We start from the raw sequence: 19,970 nt of genomic DNA on the forward strand, positions 1-19,970 counted from the left end.
AAGGGGAGCTCTGCAGATTGAGACGTAAAAGGGGAGCTCTGCAGATTGAGACGTAAAAGGGGAGCTCTGCAGATTGAGACGTAAAAGGGGAGCTCTGCAGATTGAGACGTAAAAGGGGAGCTCTGCAGATTGAGACGTAAAAGGGGAGCTCTGCAGATTGAGACGTAAAAGGGGAGCTCTGCAGATTGAGACGTAAAAGGGGAGCTCTGCAGATTGAGACGTAAAAGGGGAGCTCTGCAGATTGAGACGTAAAAGGGGAGCTCTGCAGATTGAGACGTAAAAGGGGAGCTCTGCAGATTGAGACGTAAAAGGGGAGCTCTGCAGATTGAGACGTAAAAGGGGAGCTCTGCAGATTGAGACGTAAAAGGGGAGCTCTGCAGATTGAGACGTAAAAGGGGAGCTCTGCAGATTGAGACGTAAAAGGGGAGCTCTGCAGATTGAGACGTAAAAGGGGAGCTCTGCAGATTGAGACGTAAAAGGGGAGCTCTGCAGATTGAGACGTAAAAGGGGAGCTCTGCAGATTGAGACGTAAAAGGGGAGCTCTGCAGATTGAGACGTAAAAGGGGAGCTCTGCAGATTGAGACGTAAAAGGGGAGCTCTGCAGATTGAGACGTAAAAGGGGAGCTCTGCAGATTGAGACGTAAAAGGGGAGCTCTGCAGATTGAGACGAAAAAGGGGAGCTCTGCAGATTGAGACGAAAAAGGGGAGCTCTGCAGATTGAGACGAAAAAGGGGAGCTCTGCAGATTGAGACGAAAAAGGGGAGCTCTGCAGATTGAGACGAAAAAGGGGAGCTCTGCAGATTGAGACGAAAAAGGGGAGCTCTGCAGATTGAGACGAAAAAGGGGAGCTCTGCAGATTCAGACGAAAAAGGGGAGCTCTGCAGATTCAGACGAAAAAGGGGAGCTCTGCAGATTCAGACGAAAAAGGGGAGCTCTGCAGATTCAGACGAAAAAGGGGAGCTCTATGGACTCTGGTGTAAAGGGGGACCCTTGTGATTAACTTCATATGATTAGAAATGTTATTTAATAGCAACATCTATGCATACTATGAAAAAAAAATTGCTGTACAACACTGAAGTGTTCAGGTTTGACTTGAAGAAAAGGTGGCAACCCTAGAGAGAATTGGTGTGACGTACATATTTCTGTCATTGGTCGCTCTTCATTTTTCAGTAATGTAAATTTTTATGTATTTTTATTTATTTTTTTCCTTTATAGGAAGCCAACAAAAGAAAATAACTGCTCCTGACATGTTTACAGAATCTGATGACATGTTTGCCGCATACTTTGATGTAAGTTTGTGTAGGAGGATACCTTTTTGTGACCTAAATAAATTGCATATGTTCGATATTACTTTAACTAAAAGGTCTACAATCAACCATCACTAATGCACGTTAAAGCCACTACATACTGTCCGTCAGATACTTTGAGTATACTGTCTTATGAGAATTTTAGTTGTCTACTCTTTTTGTGTGTTGTTACTTGTTGGGATATTACAATCATAATTTTTTTGGTCAATCACTGGCTTTGCTGGCAGAGTTGTCCTCTGTAACCTGTTCTTGCTGTCTTGACATCTTGTTTATTAATGCTTTGTTTTCAGAGTGCTCGTTTTAGAGCTGCTGGTATCGGAAAAGATTTTAAGGAAAATCCCAATTTGAGAGATAATTGGACAGATGCAGAAGGCTACTATCGTAAGTTGATTTTTAGCATTGCCTCACTATTGCTATTCACGTAAGTTGTGTTCTATGTATAGGCTAAAAATATGTTCAGTTGATCTGTTGCTTTAAAGTGTTACTAAACCCACAACAGTAAAATCAGTCTGTTTATGAGGCATAGCATGCTTGTTATACTCGCTGTGGAACAACCTCTCCAGAACGATTTAACTTGACAGATAGTAACCCACGTTTAAAACTTCAGTTTTGGCGCATTTCCATGCCATGTTTTTTATTAAGTAGCCAAAAATGTAACAACCACTGTAAACGAAACGCGAGTTACCGCATTTATCTGCGTTTAGATGCATTTCAAGTGCCAAACTCTTCTAAAACCCAGCGTCTGAACTCATTTTTTTGCTTTTCAAAAAAGGCCTCTAAACTCAACTGCCTAGAAATGACTATAAACTACCCTGTGTACATGTACTTATAAGATAACATAGAGGAGAGTACAGGAGCAGTTGAAAAAAAATGCCTAACTGCTCCTAAATGTCCGTTTAGCAGCAGCAGTGTATATGAGGCCTTAAGAGCCACATGTAAGATATGGGAGAAACGCAATCTTCACCACATGCTGTTTCCGGCAAGTGAGGAGGGAGTGGGGAGAATGAGACAGACAAGACAGATGGACAGAGACAGACAGAGAGAGAGACTAAGAGAATGGCTGAAATAGTTAATAATTTACATGTTTTCCCTGCATTGTGGACATTTGAGAGGGTCTCCTAGGGTTCTCTTTAAAAAAACCTTCTAACCTGTTAACTGTGCTGTTAAAAGGAGGGAGGTTTTTTGCTGTCATTTATCAAGGCCTAATGCCCCGTACACACGTTCCGATTATCGTAAGACAGATCGGTCACATTTTGTTGCATACAACTAAGATCGAATACAACAGTGCAAAATGTGTGTAAGATTTTTGTCGTACGATTCTGGAAAAATCTTCAGTTGTGCGTAGCTACGTATTTGATGTCAAATACATGTGACCCGTGTGTCCTGGTTTATTTTCGTGTTTCCGATCATGCGTGGTGTTTGTCGAACGACTTTTATCGGACACATACTGTACTGCCTACATGATTGTCGTACGATGGGCTGTCATCCGACCAAAGTTTTCCCGTTTGTCCCTTCGGATTTGGTTGAACGGACTGTCGTGATCGGCTGTCGAAAGCTGCGTGCTAACGATCAGATCATCGAATGATCTGTCCGAATGTGACTTTTGTGGTCCGATAATCGTAACGTGTGTACGGGGCATGAGAGTATCGTGGGAAATCTTTTACTAATCTGTGTATAAATGTTTTGGCTTATAACTGAATAAAACATTAACAAGCCAAATTTACTAACTTGACTAAAGCTTGTTTAGATTTTTCTGTCTAATATGTCTAATCATTGTTAACTATTCCCCATATCTAGGTGTAAACATAGGTGAAATATTGGAGAAGCGATATAATGTCTATGGATATACGGGTCAAGGAGTTTTCAGTAATGTTGTGCGTGCTCGAGATATGGCCAGAGCTAATCAGGAAGTCGCCGTCAAAATCATCAGAAACAATGACTTAATGTGAGTTTTCTTCATTTGGGTGGTGATAAACATTTAAACCAAATTGCTTTATTTAAAAACGAATCAAATGATTTATAGCTATGGATATGTAGTTATTACACTCCATAATTTGGCTTTTTTGGTTTTATGTTGCTTTTGCATCCTGTGCATGTTTTCATTGATGATGCAGGTTTGCATACTTAAAGAAGATTATTTATAAGAGATGCCGCCATTCACTAAAATGAGAGGAAAATCGGTTTAACCTTAAACTGCATAGAGGGTTCTTTACTGCAAGAGCGGTAAGGATGTGGAACTCTCTTCCACAAGTGATGGTTTCAGTGGGGAGCATCGATAATTTCAAAAAACTATTAGATAAGCATCTGAACGACCACAACATACAGGGATATACAATGCTGACATAAAATCACACACATAGGTTGGACTTGATGGATTTGTGTCTTTTTTTTTTTTTTCAACCTCACCTACTATGTAATTATATTACATTCTGCTTTCTTTTACTAATGTATTAATCTATTATCTATCCACAGGCAAAAAACTGGCTTGAAAGAATTGGAGTTTTTGAAGAAATTGAACGATGCAGACCCTGATGACAAGTTTCATTGTTTGCGGTTGTTCCGACACTTTTACCATAAACAGCACTTGTGTCTTGTATTTGAACCACTTAGGTAACTGTTTTACCTTCAGATTTCTGACCATATATTGTTTTATTTTTTACAATGCAAGCAACTACTTTATTTTCTTTTTCAGTATGAACCTGCGTGAAGTTTTGAAGAAATATGGTAAAGACGTTGGCCTGCACATCAAAGCAGTGAGGTCATACAGTCAGCAACTATTTTTAGCTCTAAAGCTTCTAAAAAGATGCAATATTCTGCATGCTGACATCAAACCTGATAACATTCTGGTAAGAACTTTTTACAACTTTAAATTGGGACTTTTTTTTTTGTAGTGCCAAAAGCTAGAAGAGCCAAAAAGTTTTTTTTGTGTTTTTTTTCTAGATAGAATGACAAAAGGTTAGAAACTCCCTGACTTTGCTGTCCTATGCTGGGAGTTAGGGAAAATCTCCCCAACTTGAGTAGAGCGATAACCTGTTTCCACTTTCATAGCTATATGTAACTTAAAAATGTATTGTCTGCACACAGAACACAAACCAAAGTTTCACCTTTTCTCATTGCAAACACTATGATACTCTTCAAAGTACTGAAGCAAGCTAAGCTTGAGGGCACATGTTTAAAGCAGCACTGTATGTTTTATAAATGTGCCAATGTGTTTTTTTTGCAAGAGTTTATACCTTTTGTTATAAATCGTCTGACTCAAGTTTGGATGCTTAAACACAATTTCCTTTCTCCAAGCCTCTCCTGCCCCCTGCCAGTCGAACTAGGGGCAAAACTGGTTTTAGAAAATAGACCATTGTCTGCTTAAAGATAGCCTTTAAAAGACCCTCAGCCACTGCATGATCACAAAATCTCTATTAAAGCGGGAGTCCGCCGGGAGTTCCGCCATTTTTTTTTTTTTTTTTTAAAAGCCAGCAGCTACAAATACTGCAGCTGCTGACTTTTAAAATAAGGACACTTACCCACCCAGCGCGCCCACGATGTCGGCACCCGAAGCCGATCTCTCGATCGTCTCTCGGGTGCTGCCGCCGCCATCTTGGGTATGGGAATCAGGAAGTGGAGCCTTTCGTCTTCATTTCCCGGTTCCCTACTGCGCATGCGCTAGTCGCGCTGCGCATTAAGGATGGACCTGCTGCCTCTGGGATCTGTGTTTCCCAGCAGGCAGCGGGGGACTTTCAGAAAGGGGCGTACATCTACGCTCCTTTCCGCAGAGAGCTATCCCGGAAGTGGGTGCAGATACCTGTACTTTACAGGTACCTGCACCCCCCTCCCCCTGAAAGGTGACAATTTTTTAGCGCCGGAGGGGGGGGAGGATTCCAATGAGCGGAAGGTCCACTTTAGGGTGGCCCTCCGCTTTAAATATCCAATTTCTTTCTGTTTATTTAAATCTATATTTTGTATTTTAAATCTATAAATTATATTTGGCATGCACCGATACCAGTTTTTTCAGAGCGAGTACGATTTACCAATGTATTTCCTCAAGTACTCGCCGAGTAGAGATACCTATTCATGCGGTGCGATTTGAGCCCATACAAAATGTATGGGCTCAAATGACTTTGCATGCACCGCATGTGATTTGAACAGGAATGCTGTGCGGTTCCTGTCTGAATCACATGCGGTTTTCTGTGTCTCTCCTGTGTGAATTCAGGCTTTTCATCGTGACTTAAAGGGGTTGTAAACCCTCGTGTTTTTTCACCTTAATGCATCCAATGCATTAAGGTGAAATAACACCTGGCAGTCACCGGCCCCCCTTACCTGTGCCCCTTCGTCTCTTCGGCGGGGATGCGCTGTCCCTCTCTCCACGACTCTTGATTGGATAGACTGATAGTGGCACAGCCATTGGCTCCCGCTGCAGTCAATTAAATCCAGTGACGCAAGCACTGGGGCCCGAGTCCGGCCTTCGTGTCTATGGATGCAAATGATGGACTCGGGAGCTTCTCCTAGTTATCTGATGCGGGGAGGAGCCACCGGGAGACCCCAGAAGAGGATGTTCGGGCCACTCTGTGCTAAATGAGCTGCACAGTGGAGTTAAAGGGGTTGTAAAGGTAAATATTTTTTCACCTTAATGCAATCTGACAGTGCGGACGTCACTTTCAAGATACAAAGTCCATATTGCAACTGAGCATTAGTTGCCTCCAGCTCCACGCTGCACTTCCCAGTTGACTAGGTAGTAGAGCTTTATCCATGGAGGGAGACATAGTGAATAAAGAGGCTTTGTATGTCGCCTTTGCTTTCCTATTCTGTACCATTGATTAGGACAATGGGATTGGTTATCGTCCAGGTTTCATGTCTGATAACCTGCTCAGTTTGTTGAAGTATGAACCCTGTGTAAACCCAGGCTGAAGTCACTATGACGGTCCTGGGTTCACACTGGTGCGGAACACCACTACATTCCTGTTTAAATCAAATTCCATTCTTTGCAGTGCGGTTTGACCCCAATTATTATTGCGTTATTTGCCCATACAGGGAAAAGCAACATGTTCACTTTAATTCTTGTGCCTCCAGCTACATCACCTTTTATTTTCTACTTCATCTTTGTTGAGCTGCCAGGAGCGACGAAAGAGCCCTGTGTAAGCTCCAAGTGGCTCCAGTCAGAGCTGACAGGTCTGAGGACTTTTCTTTTCCAATATGATGATGTGCTTATCGTCAAGCCTCAGAACTTTTGTATGCTTCTTCACACCCATAAGTACCTGATATTGCTTCCTGCTAAATGTAATGAAAAAGAAAGGAGTAGTATATGTTGCTAGGGAGGATGAAATTAAAGCATACCTGTTGCTTTGCCCTGCATGGGCAAAAAAACACATTTTTTTTTAAATGCAGAAATTCTTCACAGAAATTCCTTTAAAGCAGATAATAGAAATGTATTATAATATTTGAAATATAGGACATTGAACACCTTTCTGTTTTTTTTAATCTCCTTGATATTAAGGTAAATGAATCCAAAACCATCCTGAAGCTTTGTGACTTTGGATCAGCATCTCATGTGGCAGATAATGACATTACACCATATCTTGTCAGTAGATTTTACAGAGCTCCTGAAATCAGTAAGTACTGATGTTCCCTTGGTAAAACATCTCTTAAAAAGTAAATCTTTTTTGCACTATTCTGTAAATAAGGTGGGGCATATGGAATACATTTTCTGTTTTTGTAGGTCAAATTTAACAATCGCCTTGTATTTTTCAGTATACAATATATTAACTTATAGATGTAAATGCTTCTGGATAACAATTCTGCTTTTCCTGCAGTAATTGGCAAGATGTATGATTATGGAATAGACATGTGGTCAGTTGGCTGCACATTGTCTGAGCTCTACACTGGAAAAATATTATTCCCTGGAAAAACCAATAACCATATGATAAAATTAGCCATGGACCTAAAGGGAAAAATGCCAAACAAGGTATGTAATGTATTTAACTGCTACCACTTTTAAAAATCATGTAATCTTTAATATTCCTGCATAGACTGTGCTTGAAAACAGCCTTATGAAACTACAGTTTTTCATGTTTTGAAAATGTAGGTATAACTATATAGGGGTGAGTATAAAGAATAGGTTAACAAGTTGCATGTTTCGCCCTTATTTAGGCTGGAACATGTAACCTGTTCCAGCTTCTGCCTCCTCTCCTCCCCCAATCCCCCCCTTCGTGTGACAGCATGCCAGGGATCTTCTCCACACACCCGCTGTCACAATTGTAAAACAGCGTGACCATGCGGGGCTCTGCCCACATGGTTGTGTCATTCATTCACAGACTTCTGTGTACCATTGGCCTTTTATTTATGTAACAGGTGAACTTAGCCTTTTAAGTTGAAAGTGCCTCATGTGCAGTTTGCTGATCCCATTTGTTTGACTGGTAGCCACAAATTTGCTCAGTACAAATTTATTTATTAAAGCAGATGTTTCATCCTCTAGAGAGCAAATAAACTGAAAGTGGAAATTTCTAAAGATTCACTGGTGTAGCTTCTTCAAAACCAAAATTATTTCTTAAACAGCATGTTTGACTTTGAAACTTTAGGCAGTATTAAACCCAAAACTGGCTGCATGTTTTTTTTTTTTTTGGGGGGGGGGGATTTATTCCTTTATTTTTACCTGGTGATCTGGCCAGTAACACACATCCTGTCTTAGGGTAGGTAGCAGCTATATCTTTGGAGGACCAACTGAGTCACCCTTGGACAGCAGCACTGTTTGGAGAGGGGAGACATAGATGAACTAGTAGATTTAAATGGACTTTACATAAGTGAGTAACAAATGAAAGCCTTAATCCAGCTAACACTTTTTTTTTTTATATATTTGGGAGACCCTCACTTCCTGTTTTGGGTCACTGTTCGTCAGGGGCGACATAGAAATAAAAATTTTATATGAAAGCCCCACCTGCCCCCAGTACCCTCTCAGGGTCTTATATGTATTTATCCCCCAATCCAGCAAGATGCTACTGCCTAGATTATCACCTGGAGGTTTAGCACAAGTCTGCCAGGCCCACTTTGAAAAGACCTATGGACATCATTGTACAAGTTTGCCCATAGGGCTTCTATCTCTCTGTGTGTAGAGCACATGTGTAAACCTTGCCATTAAGGCTTCATAATTGGATAGGTACTCTAGATAGGTGTGTGTGTGTATCCAGAGACCATTGCGTTCTTAAGACTGGGAGGAGGGTCTGCTGGAGCAGTTGTAGTTTAAGCCATTTCTACTCTGCCCCAAAATATTGGCCCCCAACCCAGTTTTTTGAAAGAATGGGTGGTTGTTTGCAAGTGGAACAACTATATATTATTGATGTTGCTCAAATTTAAATGTTGTTCTTTACTAAGTTTTAGTACGTTTTTATCAACCTTTTTTTTATGTAACATTCACAGATGATTCGGAAAGGTTTATTTAAGGACCAGCACTTTGACGCAAATCTTAACTTCATGTATATTGAAGTTGATAAAGTTACAGAAAGAGTATGTATTAATTTTACCTTTTTCTTGTATTCTACCTGAATTCAGTTTTTTGTTAAAGAGAATTGAGACCCGTTTTGCCCAGTGTATTCCTGTTGATAAAAATGCAATTTAAGCTCCACATATGGTACTGTGGAAAAATCCATAGTAGTATGTATTTCCCCATTCTCATTAGAGATGTATCAATACATTGGCTGCTAAAGATTATGAGACAAAAATAGGGTTAGAAAAAAGGCGCTGATAATGTGCGCTGAAAATGTGATGGTAATGGCCGAAAATAAGTTCATATTAATTTAAATTTATGATATTAATTAAAAAGTTAAATCTAATACAATTATTTATAAAAAAAAAAAAAAATTTTTTTTTTTAAAAAGCTGTCCATTTCGGTTTCAGCCAAGTGTATACTGAATTTTCCATTTGGTGCACCACTAATTCTCATACTTCATAGGGGAAATCTGGGTAAAGGATATTGCACTAATGCCTGGTTCACACCTAATGTTTTTTTTTTTTTTTTTTTTTTTTATTGGCGACTTGGATGCTCTTGAATAAAAGTACTTTATTTGGGTACAGGCTACTCTGATGCATTTCGGCTAAGAAGCCTTCATCAAAAAGTAAAAAATATTGCTTTAAAAAAAAAATTGTCTGCCTTTTTATGTTTATAGCGCAAAAGCAACGCAGTGCCGTATCGCAAAAAAATGCCCTGGTCAGGAATGGGGTAAATCCTTCCAGGGTTTATTTTGTTAAAGTGACTGTAAAGGCCCCCCTTATTTAAAAAAAAAAAAAAAAAAAGCAGTCAGACTTACCTCCACTGTGCAGCTTGTTTTGCACAGAATGGCCCTGAACCTGCTCTTGTGAGGTCCCCTGGCGGCTCTCGCGGCTCCTCCCCACATCTGATAGTGATGAAAGTGCTTCCCCGAGGGGGTTACCTTGCGAGTGCACTCTCAAGTCCAGCATTTGCGTCTATATACACACAGAATGCCGGAATCGGGGCGACGCCCGCATCATTGATGAGAAATTTTGTTTGGGTACAGTGTTGCATGACCGTGCAATTGTCATTTAAAATGAGACCGCACTCGAGGCTGAAAATTTAGCCGGGGGGGGGGGGTGGTAAAAGTACCCTGTATGGAAGTTAATCTGCTAAGTATCGTGTCGGTTATCTTTATTGCATTTGCCTAAGGCATTTGCCTTTCAGTTATACCTTTAAACCCAATCTGAAGGGAAACAGTGCTGTGAATTTTTATTATATTAAAGTATACAGCATATTTAAAGCCCAAACTATCTTTGGTAGACTAGGAGTACCCTAGGGGCAAGAGCAAAAAAAAAATACTAAATAAATTATTCTAACCTTTCCTCGCTCTATCCAAAACCTAAGGAAAAAAAAAAAGTTTATTAGAAATACTTTAAGTAGCAATGCTAACTATTTCTCTGCACTAATTGTGTGTGGGTTGTTTTTGTTTTAAACAAACCTATTCCTGCTTTCCAGGAAAAAGTTACAGTCATGAGCACTATTAACCCAACAAAGGACTTGTTGGCTGATTTAATTGGATTGCAGAGACTTCCAGAAGACCAACGTAAAAAAGTGCACCAATTAAAAGACTTGTTGGATCAGATCTTAATGCTAGATCCAGCGAAACGAATAAGCATCAATCAAGCACTACAGCACCCTTTCATCCAGGAAAAGATCTAAATGTGGGAAATGATTTGACTAGATCTCACACCGGGATTGAAGACCACCTACAGCAGCCTGTTAATGTATATAAACATATAAATATTTCCCTTGCAAAGTTGAGGAAGCATGAATCGTTCAAGAGTATATTTTACTTTTTATCAATAAATTGTGATATATGTACTTTTTTCACAGTAGAAATGCTTGTAAATTGGCTGAATTGTACTAAAGAGTACAAATGCAATTTCCTTTGAACATTTTATTTGGGGAAAGAAAGTTGCAATTTAATTGTTGGATGTTAATATTTTATTTTTAGCGGTCCTGGCTCATTTTTTTTTCTTTTTTTTTTTTTTTTTGTCTTTTTTTTAAACTTTTATTTTGAGAAAACATGACGAGCATAAATGCTGTTTATATTCACGTTTTCCTAGGTTGTGTGCGCAGGCCTCAGCAGCATGCTCTTGGTCTATTCAGTGCCGAAGGGAGGCCTGTTCCTTCTAGAGCCTGCCTGCAGGGATGGTCTCCTCTTTTAAAGCAGGTTGTGTACAACTAACAGTACACTGAAGGTAAGCTAAACCCATCAACATTGTTGGTATTTTAAAATGTTGTTGTGTAAATATATTGAGACCTTGGTAACTAACTGTGGCAGCTTTCTGCCTCTGCATGTTTCACAAGTGACCTACAGTTTTGTTAGTTTGTAATGTTTTAATTTGGACAGTACTTGTGGCAGTTTTCAATCCACACTTTTTCTCCATTCCTTTCTAGTGGAATGTGCGCAATTGATGGAAAGGGGGTGCCTTCAGTGTACTGGATCATAAATATTATCTTTCTTTTTTTTTGTCTTTATTTTTAGTCCAGTAGATTCATAAAAAAAGTTCTATATAAAATGTGAAACAATCTGCAAAGGTTTATGGGTCAGTCTTTCCACAACTGATGATTTAGTTATATAATGAGACAGCGGTGGGCTAAATTACCCAAAAATTTCATAAAGCTCCCGTGGCCGTTCTTTCCAGGGCTTTTTGCCTTGTACTATTTTGCTATATTTGCTTTTAATAGAACACCTCTGGGGGAAGAGAGGCAATTGAGCAGTGCAGAGACTTCAGTTATAAATATATCAATGCTGGAGACCATCCAAAAGATATAAGGAGCTGTTGCAAGATATAATTTTTTAACATCTATAGACAGGACTAATATCAGTTATGGGCTGACTGATGGTTTAGAGCCTGGGTAACGTAATAACATCCTGTCATGTTTAAACATCTGTACAAAGAAGCATTCTTAAGGTCCTGTGTATTGAAAAATGTACTTTTTTGTAACTGAACAGTACGCAGAGGGACAGCCATTTTGTCTGGTGAAAGTGTTCCCTGCTAAATGTCTATCTGAAGTGTTTTCTTTGTTCTTTGTTTTCACTGTTTGTGATCATATTGTCTTTCAATACAGGAATAAACTCTCCACTCTTGAACAAAAATCAGCTGCTTTTTAAAAGCGGTAATTGCTTCTTTACCTTTTTTTCTCTTGTAAATAAATCTTTTTGTTAAACCTTCAAATGTTCTTTTTGCATAAACATTTGACTCACTTATTGTAAAGTGAAGGTGGTTTTGCTGCATGTACAGTGACCCATGCAGATATCTGTATGTTTTCAGTATGCATCATTAGATAATAAAGTCTTTTGTGAAAAAGGTATCTGTAGCCATTTGTAAGATGTCTATTTTGATTCATAACCGATAAAATGGGAAATGCCACTAATGATTGAAAAGTCCAGTTATTTCCGTAAGTGGAATGTTTGCTGTCTTTGGAGACATAGGTCACCCTTGAATAGTTTCCAATGATTCTCAACTTTATGATACCAAATAAATTTTTAAATCTCATACTCTCAATCTGTGTTAGTGTTTTTTTTGTTTTTTTGTTAATGCTTGTGGTATTAACTAATGTTTGTGCTGTTTTCTCACTTTCCCTCTTGATGGTGCTGAAAGGAAAATGGAAAGCAAGACAAGGCTTCCCAACGGCTGCTTTGCTGAGACACCATCTTCACCTCCCTCACAAGGTCATTCTTGACAGCATGTGTAGATAAGCATATAGAAACGTTGCAAAAACAATAGGTGTATCCAAATGAACAATTTCCTATTATTTAGAAAACAAAATCTAGAAAAGTATATAGAAACGTTGCAAAAACAAGCAATTCCAAATGAAGGAATTAATTTCTTATTTAGAGAATACAAATATCTTTAAGCTCCTGTAGCCATGCAAATAGGCATAAATGTTAACGGTTCAAGTGCTGTGTTTTTTTTTTTTTTTTTTTGGACTTGTCTTTTTGGCACTTGTCCTATGCTTTGTGCAGTTTCAGTGCCACAGCATGCCATTTTGATAACAGATGTGCCTTTAGATGATTGGACTTACTAAGTAAGCTAATGCTGTGCAAAGAGCAATGAAGTGTGCCAAGTGCAGTAAAGCATAGTAACCAATCACATTTCAATTTTCTGTAGCCTAATTAGAGAGGGATAACTTCTTTTGCCTGTTATATTTAGTACTTTCTTTGCACTTATGTAATGAGCACCTTAGGAGTAGTCAAATAAGCTTTTCTGGCCAAGTGAAAAATGTGAGCTGATGTCTTTCATGCACAAGGTATTACCTTTTACCTAAACTGTGTTAAAAAGATAGTTCTTAAATGCAGGAAGCAATCGCCCATCTAATCACATGCAGATTTATCTGCCTTTTTTGTAGTCTGTGAAAGAATAAAGTTGCTGGTTAACCTGTTTCTTTTGTTTTAGATGCTGTTTCAAAGATGAAGACGACAAGATGACTTCACCCAAGGTTTCTGATTTATGAAACAGAAATAATGCCTTTGGATTAAAATAGTCAATTCATTTTATTTTGGTTGCATGTATGATGGTAAAACAACATTCATGTGCTAAACCCAGAGCAAAGCAGATCGCTGCCAGACAATTAGATCTCTACATACCTTTCAATGGTTTCCCCGGTTATGGTATAGGTTATTTAAGTGGGTTGAAAGCCTAAACATTCCTTGCATTAAAGTGGATGTAAACCCAATTCATAAAATTTTGAGCTGGGCACATATATCTGTAGTGTTTTCTTGTCTCTCCTAAGCACTGTGTCCTGTAGCTGTCTCTTGCTCCGCAGCTCTGTTTTCAGCCTGATAACTTCTCACATGTTCTCCAAGACAGGAGGTAGAAATGTGTGTCGGGGAGGTTGCTATAAGTAGATTAGCAGTCAGCCTGCCATCTAATAGCAGAGCTGTGCACATTCCTTTCTTCCTTTGCCTATGAGGAGAGGGGGAGGTGTGCCTTTCCTCCAATCGGCTGTCTTGGCTGTATGCCAATAATCCACTCCCAGTGCTAACCAGGAAGAGAAAAACTTTAACACAAAATGCACTTTCTAAAGGATATATATATATATATATATATATATATATATATATATATATATATTATACACACACATGATGACAGCAAATATACCTATAAAACGTATATAGGGAGATTTGTTTCATCTCTGTGTATCATCTGAGGCTGTTCACTTCACTGGGTATATGTGAGGGTTTACGTTCACTTTAAAGTGGATGTAAACCTGATTCATGACATTTGAGCTGGGCACATATATCTGTAGTGTTTTGTTATCTCTCTCCAAAGCACTGTGTCCTGTAGCTGTCTCCGGCTCCATAGCTCTGTTATCAGCCTGATAACTTTGCGCGGTCTCCGAGACGGGAGGTAGAAGTGTGTCGGGGTGGTTGCGATAAATAGATTAGCAGTCGGCCTGCCATCTCAGAGCAGAGCTGTGAAAGCATTTTCATTCTTCTACCAAACATGGAGGGGGAGGTGTGTGCCTTTTCTCCAATCAGCTGCTCCCAGTGTAATCCAAGCCTTCTCTAACAGCACAGATTGAGGAAGTAAAAATTCTATACCATTGTAAGAATTCTAAACAATACAACAAGATGAAGATGGCATTTAGCGCTACAGGGTGTCTGCGATGTGCGGAATCGCTCATATAGGTAAACCCTGCAGATTACCGTTCTGTCAGTACAGAAGGCATGGAACCTGTGTTTCTGTAAATCGGAAACATCGATCCATGCCTTTCACTAGTACAAGCACCTCCCCTACTACACTGAAACATTAGCTAGGCACACAGTTACCTTTGATCGCTCCTGATGTTAACTCCCTTCCTGGCGGTGTCATTGGTACAGTGACTGAGCATATTTTTAGCACTGATCTATATTCATGTCACTGGTCCCCAAAAAAGTGTCAATTAGGTGTCCGATTTCCAATATCGCTGTCCCTCTATAAGTCGCTAATCAACGCCATTACTACTAAAAAAAATCTGTTTGGTTTGTGCAAAGGTTATAGAGTCTACAATCAATGTATGCTTATTGGTTTTTTTTTACCAAAAATATGTAGCAGATTACATGTTGGCCTAAATTGATGAAGAAATTCGATTTTTTAAATTTTTTATATTTTTTTTAATTGGATGTGTTTTATAGCAGAAAGTGAAAAAAAAATTGTGGGTCGTTCTTTGTTTATATCGCAAACAATAAACACTTAGATGATCAAATACCATCAAGAGAAAGCTTGATTTTGTGGGAAAAGAGGACATACGTTTTGTTTGGGTATAGTGTCAAGACAGGGGGGGGGGTAAACCTTCCAGAGGTAAAGTGATTTGTAAAGGTAAAAAAAAGAAAAATGCCTATACTTACCTGGACCTCCTCTTATCTGGTCCTCTGCTAGCACTCCTGGCCCCTCCTCTTTGTCCAGCACCTCTATAGCCCCCCTCTGGTCACTGCCTTTGGCAGCACTGGGAGCCAATGGTTCCCGGGGCTCAGCAAAGCCAGCAAGACCTGGAAGTAAGGGGAGAGAAGAGCTGCAGATGTGCACAGTGCTGGATTGAATAAGGGCTCAGGTAAGTAAAAGGGATGGGGGGGGGGGTCGATGCTGATGCCTAAATATTTTCTAGCTTAAGGCAAGGAATGCATTAGGGTGAAAAATGTTTAGGCTTTACAACCACTTTAAAGCAAGAGAGTACAAAGGGGATGGGAAATGGAGGAAGAAACTTCACGAAGAGGGAGAATACCGATCTTCTTTACTGTAGCTAAGGACTCTTAGACTGTGTGAGCAGGAGTGCAGGAAATAAAAAAAAAAAAAAAAAACTGTGATGTTACACTGTCAGTGCTATAAATTAGTCACTCAAAATAATCAGTCAGCAAGTGACAGCACAGGAAGCTGGAGATGACAGAAGAGAGAGGGTAGGGAATGTTGAACAGCAAGAAGTTTCTAAATCAGGGCTGTTGGCATCTTGAGTTGCCAGGCAACTGGCATCTACAGACTAGAGATGGGCAGATTGAGGGGTCGTGAGATATTTGGTTGAGTAAGGGAAAGTGTGCCTATGTTTGCAGAAAGCTATGTAGAGCGCCCTGGTAGAATCCTGAGTGAGACCCTATGATGACATCACAGGCATATTAGAATATTTTTACAAAGGAGCAAATAGAAAAGTAGGTTAGATTCAGTGTATAGGTTTGAAGAGGTAGACTTGAAAAAGCAACTGCTGTTGCCTGGAGTTAAAGGGTAAGGTCACTTTTACAGAGAAATCTGTAAGGTGAGCTTACACAGGACGCCCTCCTCACCCCCCAAATTCCTGCTGACCTGGAGCGCAAAAATCTCCTGCTATGAGCCCTCATATAGCCGCCTCACCAGTCCAGGGCTTAGAAATGAGGTACGTATAGGAGCATTGTAATTGGTTGGTGCCTTCACATCAGAACCCACGTAGCCCGTCCTGTTACTGTGGGCGAAAAGGAGAGAAAGCTGCGAGGATTTTAAATCCCGACTGGTAAAGCAGCTGTACGAGCTGTCAGAACTGGAGATAGCCACACTCCAGGTTAACAGGACCAGGTGCGATGGGGAAGGGGGTCCAGTATAAGTTCACCTTACAAATTTTCTGTAAAGGTGAACTTGCACTTTAAGCTTTAAGAAAAGTGAGCTTTCACTTCTTCATTCATAGTAGTAGTTATCTGGTTTTGCAACTTTCTGGAACTGTCTTAGAGGAACTATAGGCAAAAAAAGTCTTCATTTGTGGAAATTTCCCTTCACTCCCTGCCCTATACCCAAACAGGAAGTGAGAGGAAATCCCTGCAAATAAAGGGAATTCTTTGGGAACCCCCAGGTCACCAGAACTAGTGTCTCCATTGGGCGATTTCTCCTCTTTTCTGGGGTCAACCCAAAATTTTGAATTTACTTTCCCTTTCAATGATAATGGTAAACAGGACAAAGAGAGAAGGCAAATCGCCTTAAGGGGGCACAGGCAGCAATAAAAACGGACAGGTGTTCTAATCCCTCTGTACTCTATCCAAAACAAAAAAAAAGTTTTGCCTTTAGTTATTCTTCAGCACTGGAAAGATTTACTCCCTTAATGAACAGGCCATTTTTTGAGATGCAGCACTGCGTCGCTTTAACTGACAATTGCACGGACATGCGTCGTTGTAACCATTCAAAAATTATGTCCTTTTTTCCCCCACAAATAGAGCGTTCTTTTGGTGGTGTTTGATCACCTCTGCGGGTTTTATTTATGTTTTGCGCTATAAACAAAAAGACAATAAAAAAAAAAAATTATACACATTTTGCTATAATATCCCAAAAACAAAATTTCTTCATCAGTTTAGGCCAATATGTATTTTTCTGCATATTTTTGCTCTAAAAAAAAAATCTTAACATTTATTGGTTTGCACAAAAGTTGTAGTGCCTACAAAATAGGGGATAGATTTATGGCATTTTTAATTTTATATATATATATATATATATATAATATATTTTTTTTTACTAGTAATGGTGGTGATCAGAAATTTTTAGCAGGACTGCAACATTGTGGCGGACAGATCGGACACCTTTGTGGGACCAGTGACATTGCAGTGAAAATCGCCATTGATCACTGCATAAATGACACTGGCAAGAAACAGGTTAACACTAGAGGGCGATCAAGGGGTTAAGTGCTCCCTAGGGAGGTGCTTTCTAACTATGGGGGGAGTGGACTGGTTGGAGGTAAAGAGTGAGTTCCTAATCATAACACAACCCCTGTATTGTAATTGTGATTTTCGTATTATTAGTACGGTTTTCGTATGAAAAAAAATCGTAAGAGCAAGACTACTCATGCACATTTGAAAGAATGCATACAAAACTGTTCAACACATTTTGTATGGTGAGTGACCTCTTCGCTTTCGAGATGAGACTAGCATGCAACAAAAAACGCATGAACTGTTGTCCGAAAATCTGATCGTGTGTACGAGGCTTTAGATACAGGCACACTGTCTTCCGTGGTCATTGTAAAACCACACCCCCCACACATCCCTCCTGCCTTCCCTGGCCACTGGGGAAAGGGGGAAGTGATGTAATGCCATCTGGCATGCTTGTGTTTTGGTGCCTTGAAAGTGCGGATGCACTACAGCAATATCATTTACGGCAATGACGTACATGTAGATCTGTGAATTGCTAAGAAATAGCGATCACATAACTTGCAATTTAGCAGCCGGAAAAACTCCATTAGAGGCAGGTTTTGTACAAATTTATTCATGGATTAATGTTAAAATAGAACTAGGCAAGACATGGATGGAGTATAGTAGGGTTATAGCCCCTTTTTAATTTTTTGCCATCTGTGTTCCATTAGGGAGATTTACCCTTCACGTCCTGTCCCATAGCCAAAATGGGAAGTGAGAGGAAATTGGATTTTTCTGTTGAAAATTGTTTTATATAAAACTGATGAGGTTTAAACTATTTTAAGCCCTAATTGCCCTTTAATGTTCGTTCATGAAAAAAAAATGGACTAAGTAATTTTTCTCCTTCCCTGATCTGCGCCGACGAAGCGGCACTGATGGGCACAGATTGAAAGCACTTGGGCACTGATGATCAGTGCCCAGATAATCAGTGTAGATGTCCCCAGTGTGAATTTTCCGGTTATCCGACTCTGCTCTCCCTCATGCACTGTCATTTTGAGTAGAGGACTGCCGATAATCAGCAAATACTATTTACACTGTGATTGGACACAGCTGGTCATGTGTTAAAGATGGACACAGCGATCACAGATCTCTGCCGATGCGCGCCGCAGCTACAGGATCATGTCTCTTTGGCTATAGCATGGGTAGGAAGAGGTTGATAGTCTAAACTGGAAGTATGAAAAATGTTTGTATGTTGTGGAACTGAGATTTAAATGTTCCGTTTTTGTAGAACTGCCTAATTCTTGCTGTACCATGACATGTAGTTGTGAGGAATGTCTATATCCTTTGACTTAGTCAGAACATATTAGAAATAAGAGACTTGCTGCAAAAAAAAAAATGGTCCCCTACTGATAATTTTATCCTCTTCTGCCTATAAGTCAAGAAACTGCTACACAACCATGGAGAAAATGGCATTTTAGTGTGGCTAAAGGGAGTAATTGTGGGTTGTTTATAAGCACTTATTTCCATAGTTCAGCCTTTTTCTACTGGGGGGGTACCTTGGCAAAATGCCTAAATATTGCACCAAATTGACCAAAAATGGAGTACAAGCCAGTTGGTGGATCAAGCCTGCTTTTTTTTTGTTTGTTTGCATAAAGCCACGGTTTTTCATTATGTACCCATTATAGGCTTGGGCACTGTGTAGACCAGCTGCCAGTATCCTAACAACCACTGACATCATTGGTTGATAAGGAGGACATCAACACCTGCACAGCATCCTTGTTTGACGCCCCCCACCCCTCTCTGTCAGCACTCGGGTCATGTTGGCTGCGTGGGGAAGAGGAAATGAAGACAAAATGCTGGAATACTATTCAGTACCAGTGTACAAAATTGTTTTGAAAAAATAAATTGCCTGTAATGTTGGGTGGTGTCTTGCGTATGTGGATGTTGCTGCATTATGTAATTAGTATTAGTTTTGTTTTTTAACATTTTAGAATTGGGTGCCTCGAGATCTTTCATCATTTTAAAGGTTGAGAAACCCTGCCTTAGATTACGATGCACTAAGCACTTCGGAGACCAAATTCAATTTATAATTCAAGGATAAATAGTAAAATCACCATTGAATTATGTTGCATGTTTGTATTTTGCTCAGTACAGGTAGTTTCATTAAAAAGAAATAAAACTTATACTGCTGTTTTTTATTTATTTTTTCTCCTATAGGGTAAGTTCCAGATTAATAACCGATTGGATACTTTGGCAATTGCCGGATAATAAAAGCTTTTGAATCCTGTCCCAGAATAAAAAGTACTCTCCAATAAATATTTATAATTTTTTTGTCTACTACTTGTCCTGTTTTTAAATCAGCGGTGATACCGGTTAGTAAAATGTTCATTTAGAACACCTATACTGACATTAGAAGCAGACAATCGAATTGTATGGGTCCTGGAAAAAAAAATCTGGTGCTTAGGAAGTAATGCACAACATGGTGTATGGAGTATAGAATATTACAGCAGTGTCTAGAGTGATGTGTAGTGTATAATGGATAGAACAGAGTGGTGTAAAATTGGGTACATGCTGTATATTACAACAT

At 39.6% G+C, this 19,970-nt stretch overlaps 1 protein-coding gene across 10 annotated transcripts in view; it reads left to right on the top strand.

Annotated features, from left to right (window-relative positions):
* Window positions 1-19,720, top strand: part of PRP4K (pre-mRNA processing factor kinase PRP4K) — a 50,351-nt gene extending 30,631 nt beyond the window's left edge. The window contains exons 7-18 of one of the 10 annotated variants that reach the window (XR_013277601.1): window positions 1,216-1,289; window positions 1,598-1,688; window positions 3,105-3,252; window positions 3,780-3,917; window positions 4,000-4,153; window positions 6,793-6,907; window positions 7,109-7,260; window positions 8,709-8,795; window positions 10,276-11,943; window positions 12,429-12,499; window positions 13,224-13,266; window positions 19,601-19,720. Coding sequence is in view for 1 of the 10 variants with exons in the window: in XM_077492125.1 (XP_077348251.1) it covers window positions 1,216-1,289; window positions 1,598-1,688; window positions 3,105-3,252; window positions 3,780-3,917; window positions 4,000-4,153; window positions 6,793-6,907; window positions 7,109-7,260; window positions 8,709-8,795; window positions 10,276-10,479 (1,163 nt within the window). In the remaining 9 variants the exon portion in view is untranslated. Of the gene's footprint in view, window positions 1-1,215; window positions 1,290-1,597; window positions 1,689-3,104; window positions 3,253-3,779; window positions 3,918-3,999; window positions 4,154-6,792; window positions 6,908-7,108; window positions 7,261-8,708; window positions 8,796-10,275; window positions 12,333-12,428 lie in introns of those variants that run through there. The other 9 variants (XR_013277605.1, XR_013277599.1, XR_013277600.1 and 6 more) reach the window with 9 other exon arrangements.
* Window positions 19,721-19,970: the final 250 nt, after the last annotated feature.

Source organism: Lithobates pipiens, unplaced genomic scaffold (assembly GCF_037356315.1).
Source record: "Lithobates pipiens isolate NorthernLeopardFrog02 unplaced genomic scaffold, aLitPip1_a1.2 Scaffold_19, whole genome shotgun sequence".
Taxonomy (NCBI): domain Eukaryota; kingdom Metazoa; phylum Chordata; class Amphibia; order Anura; family Ranidae; genus Lithobates; species Lithobates pipiens.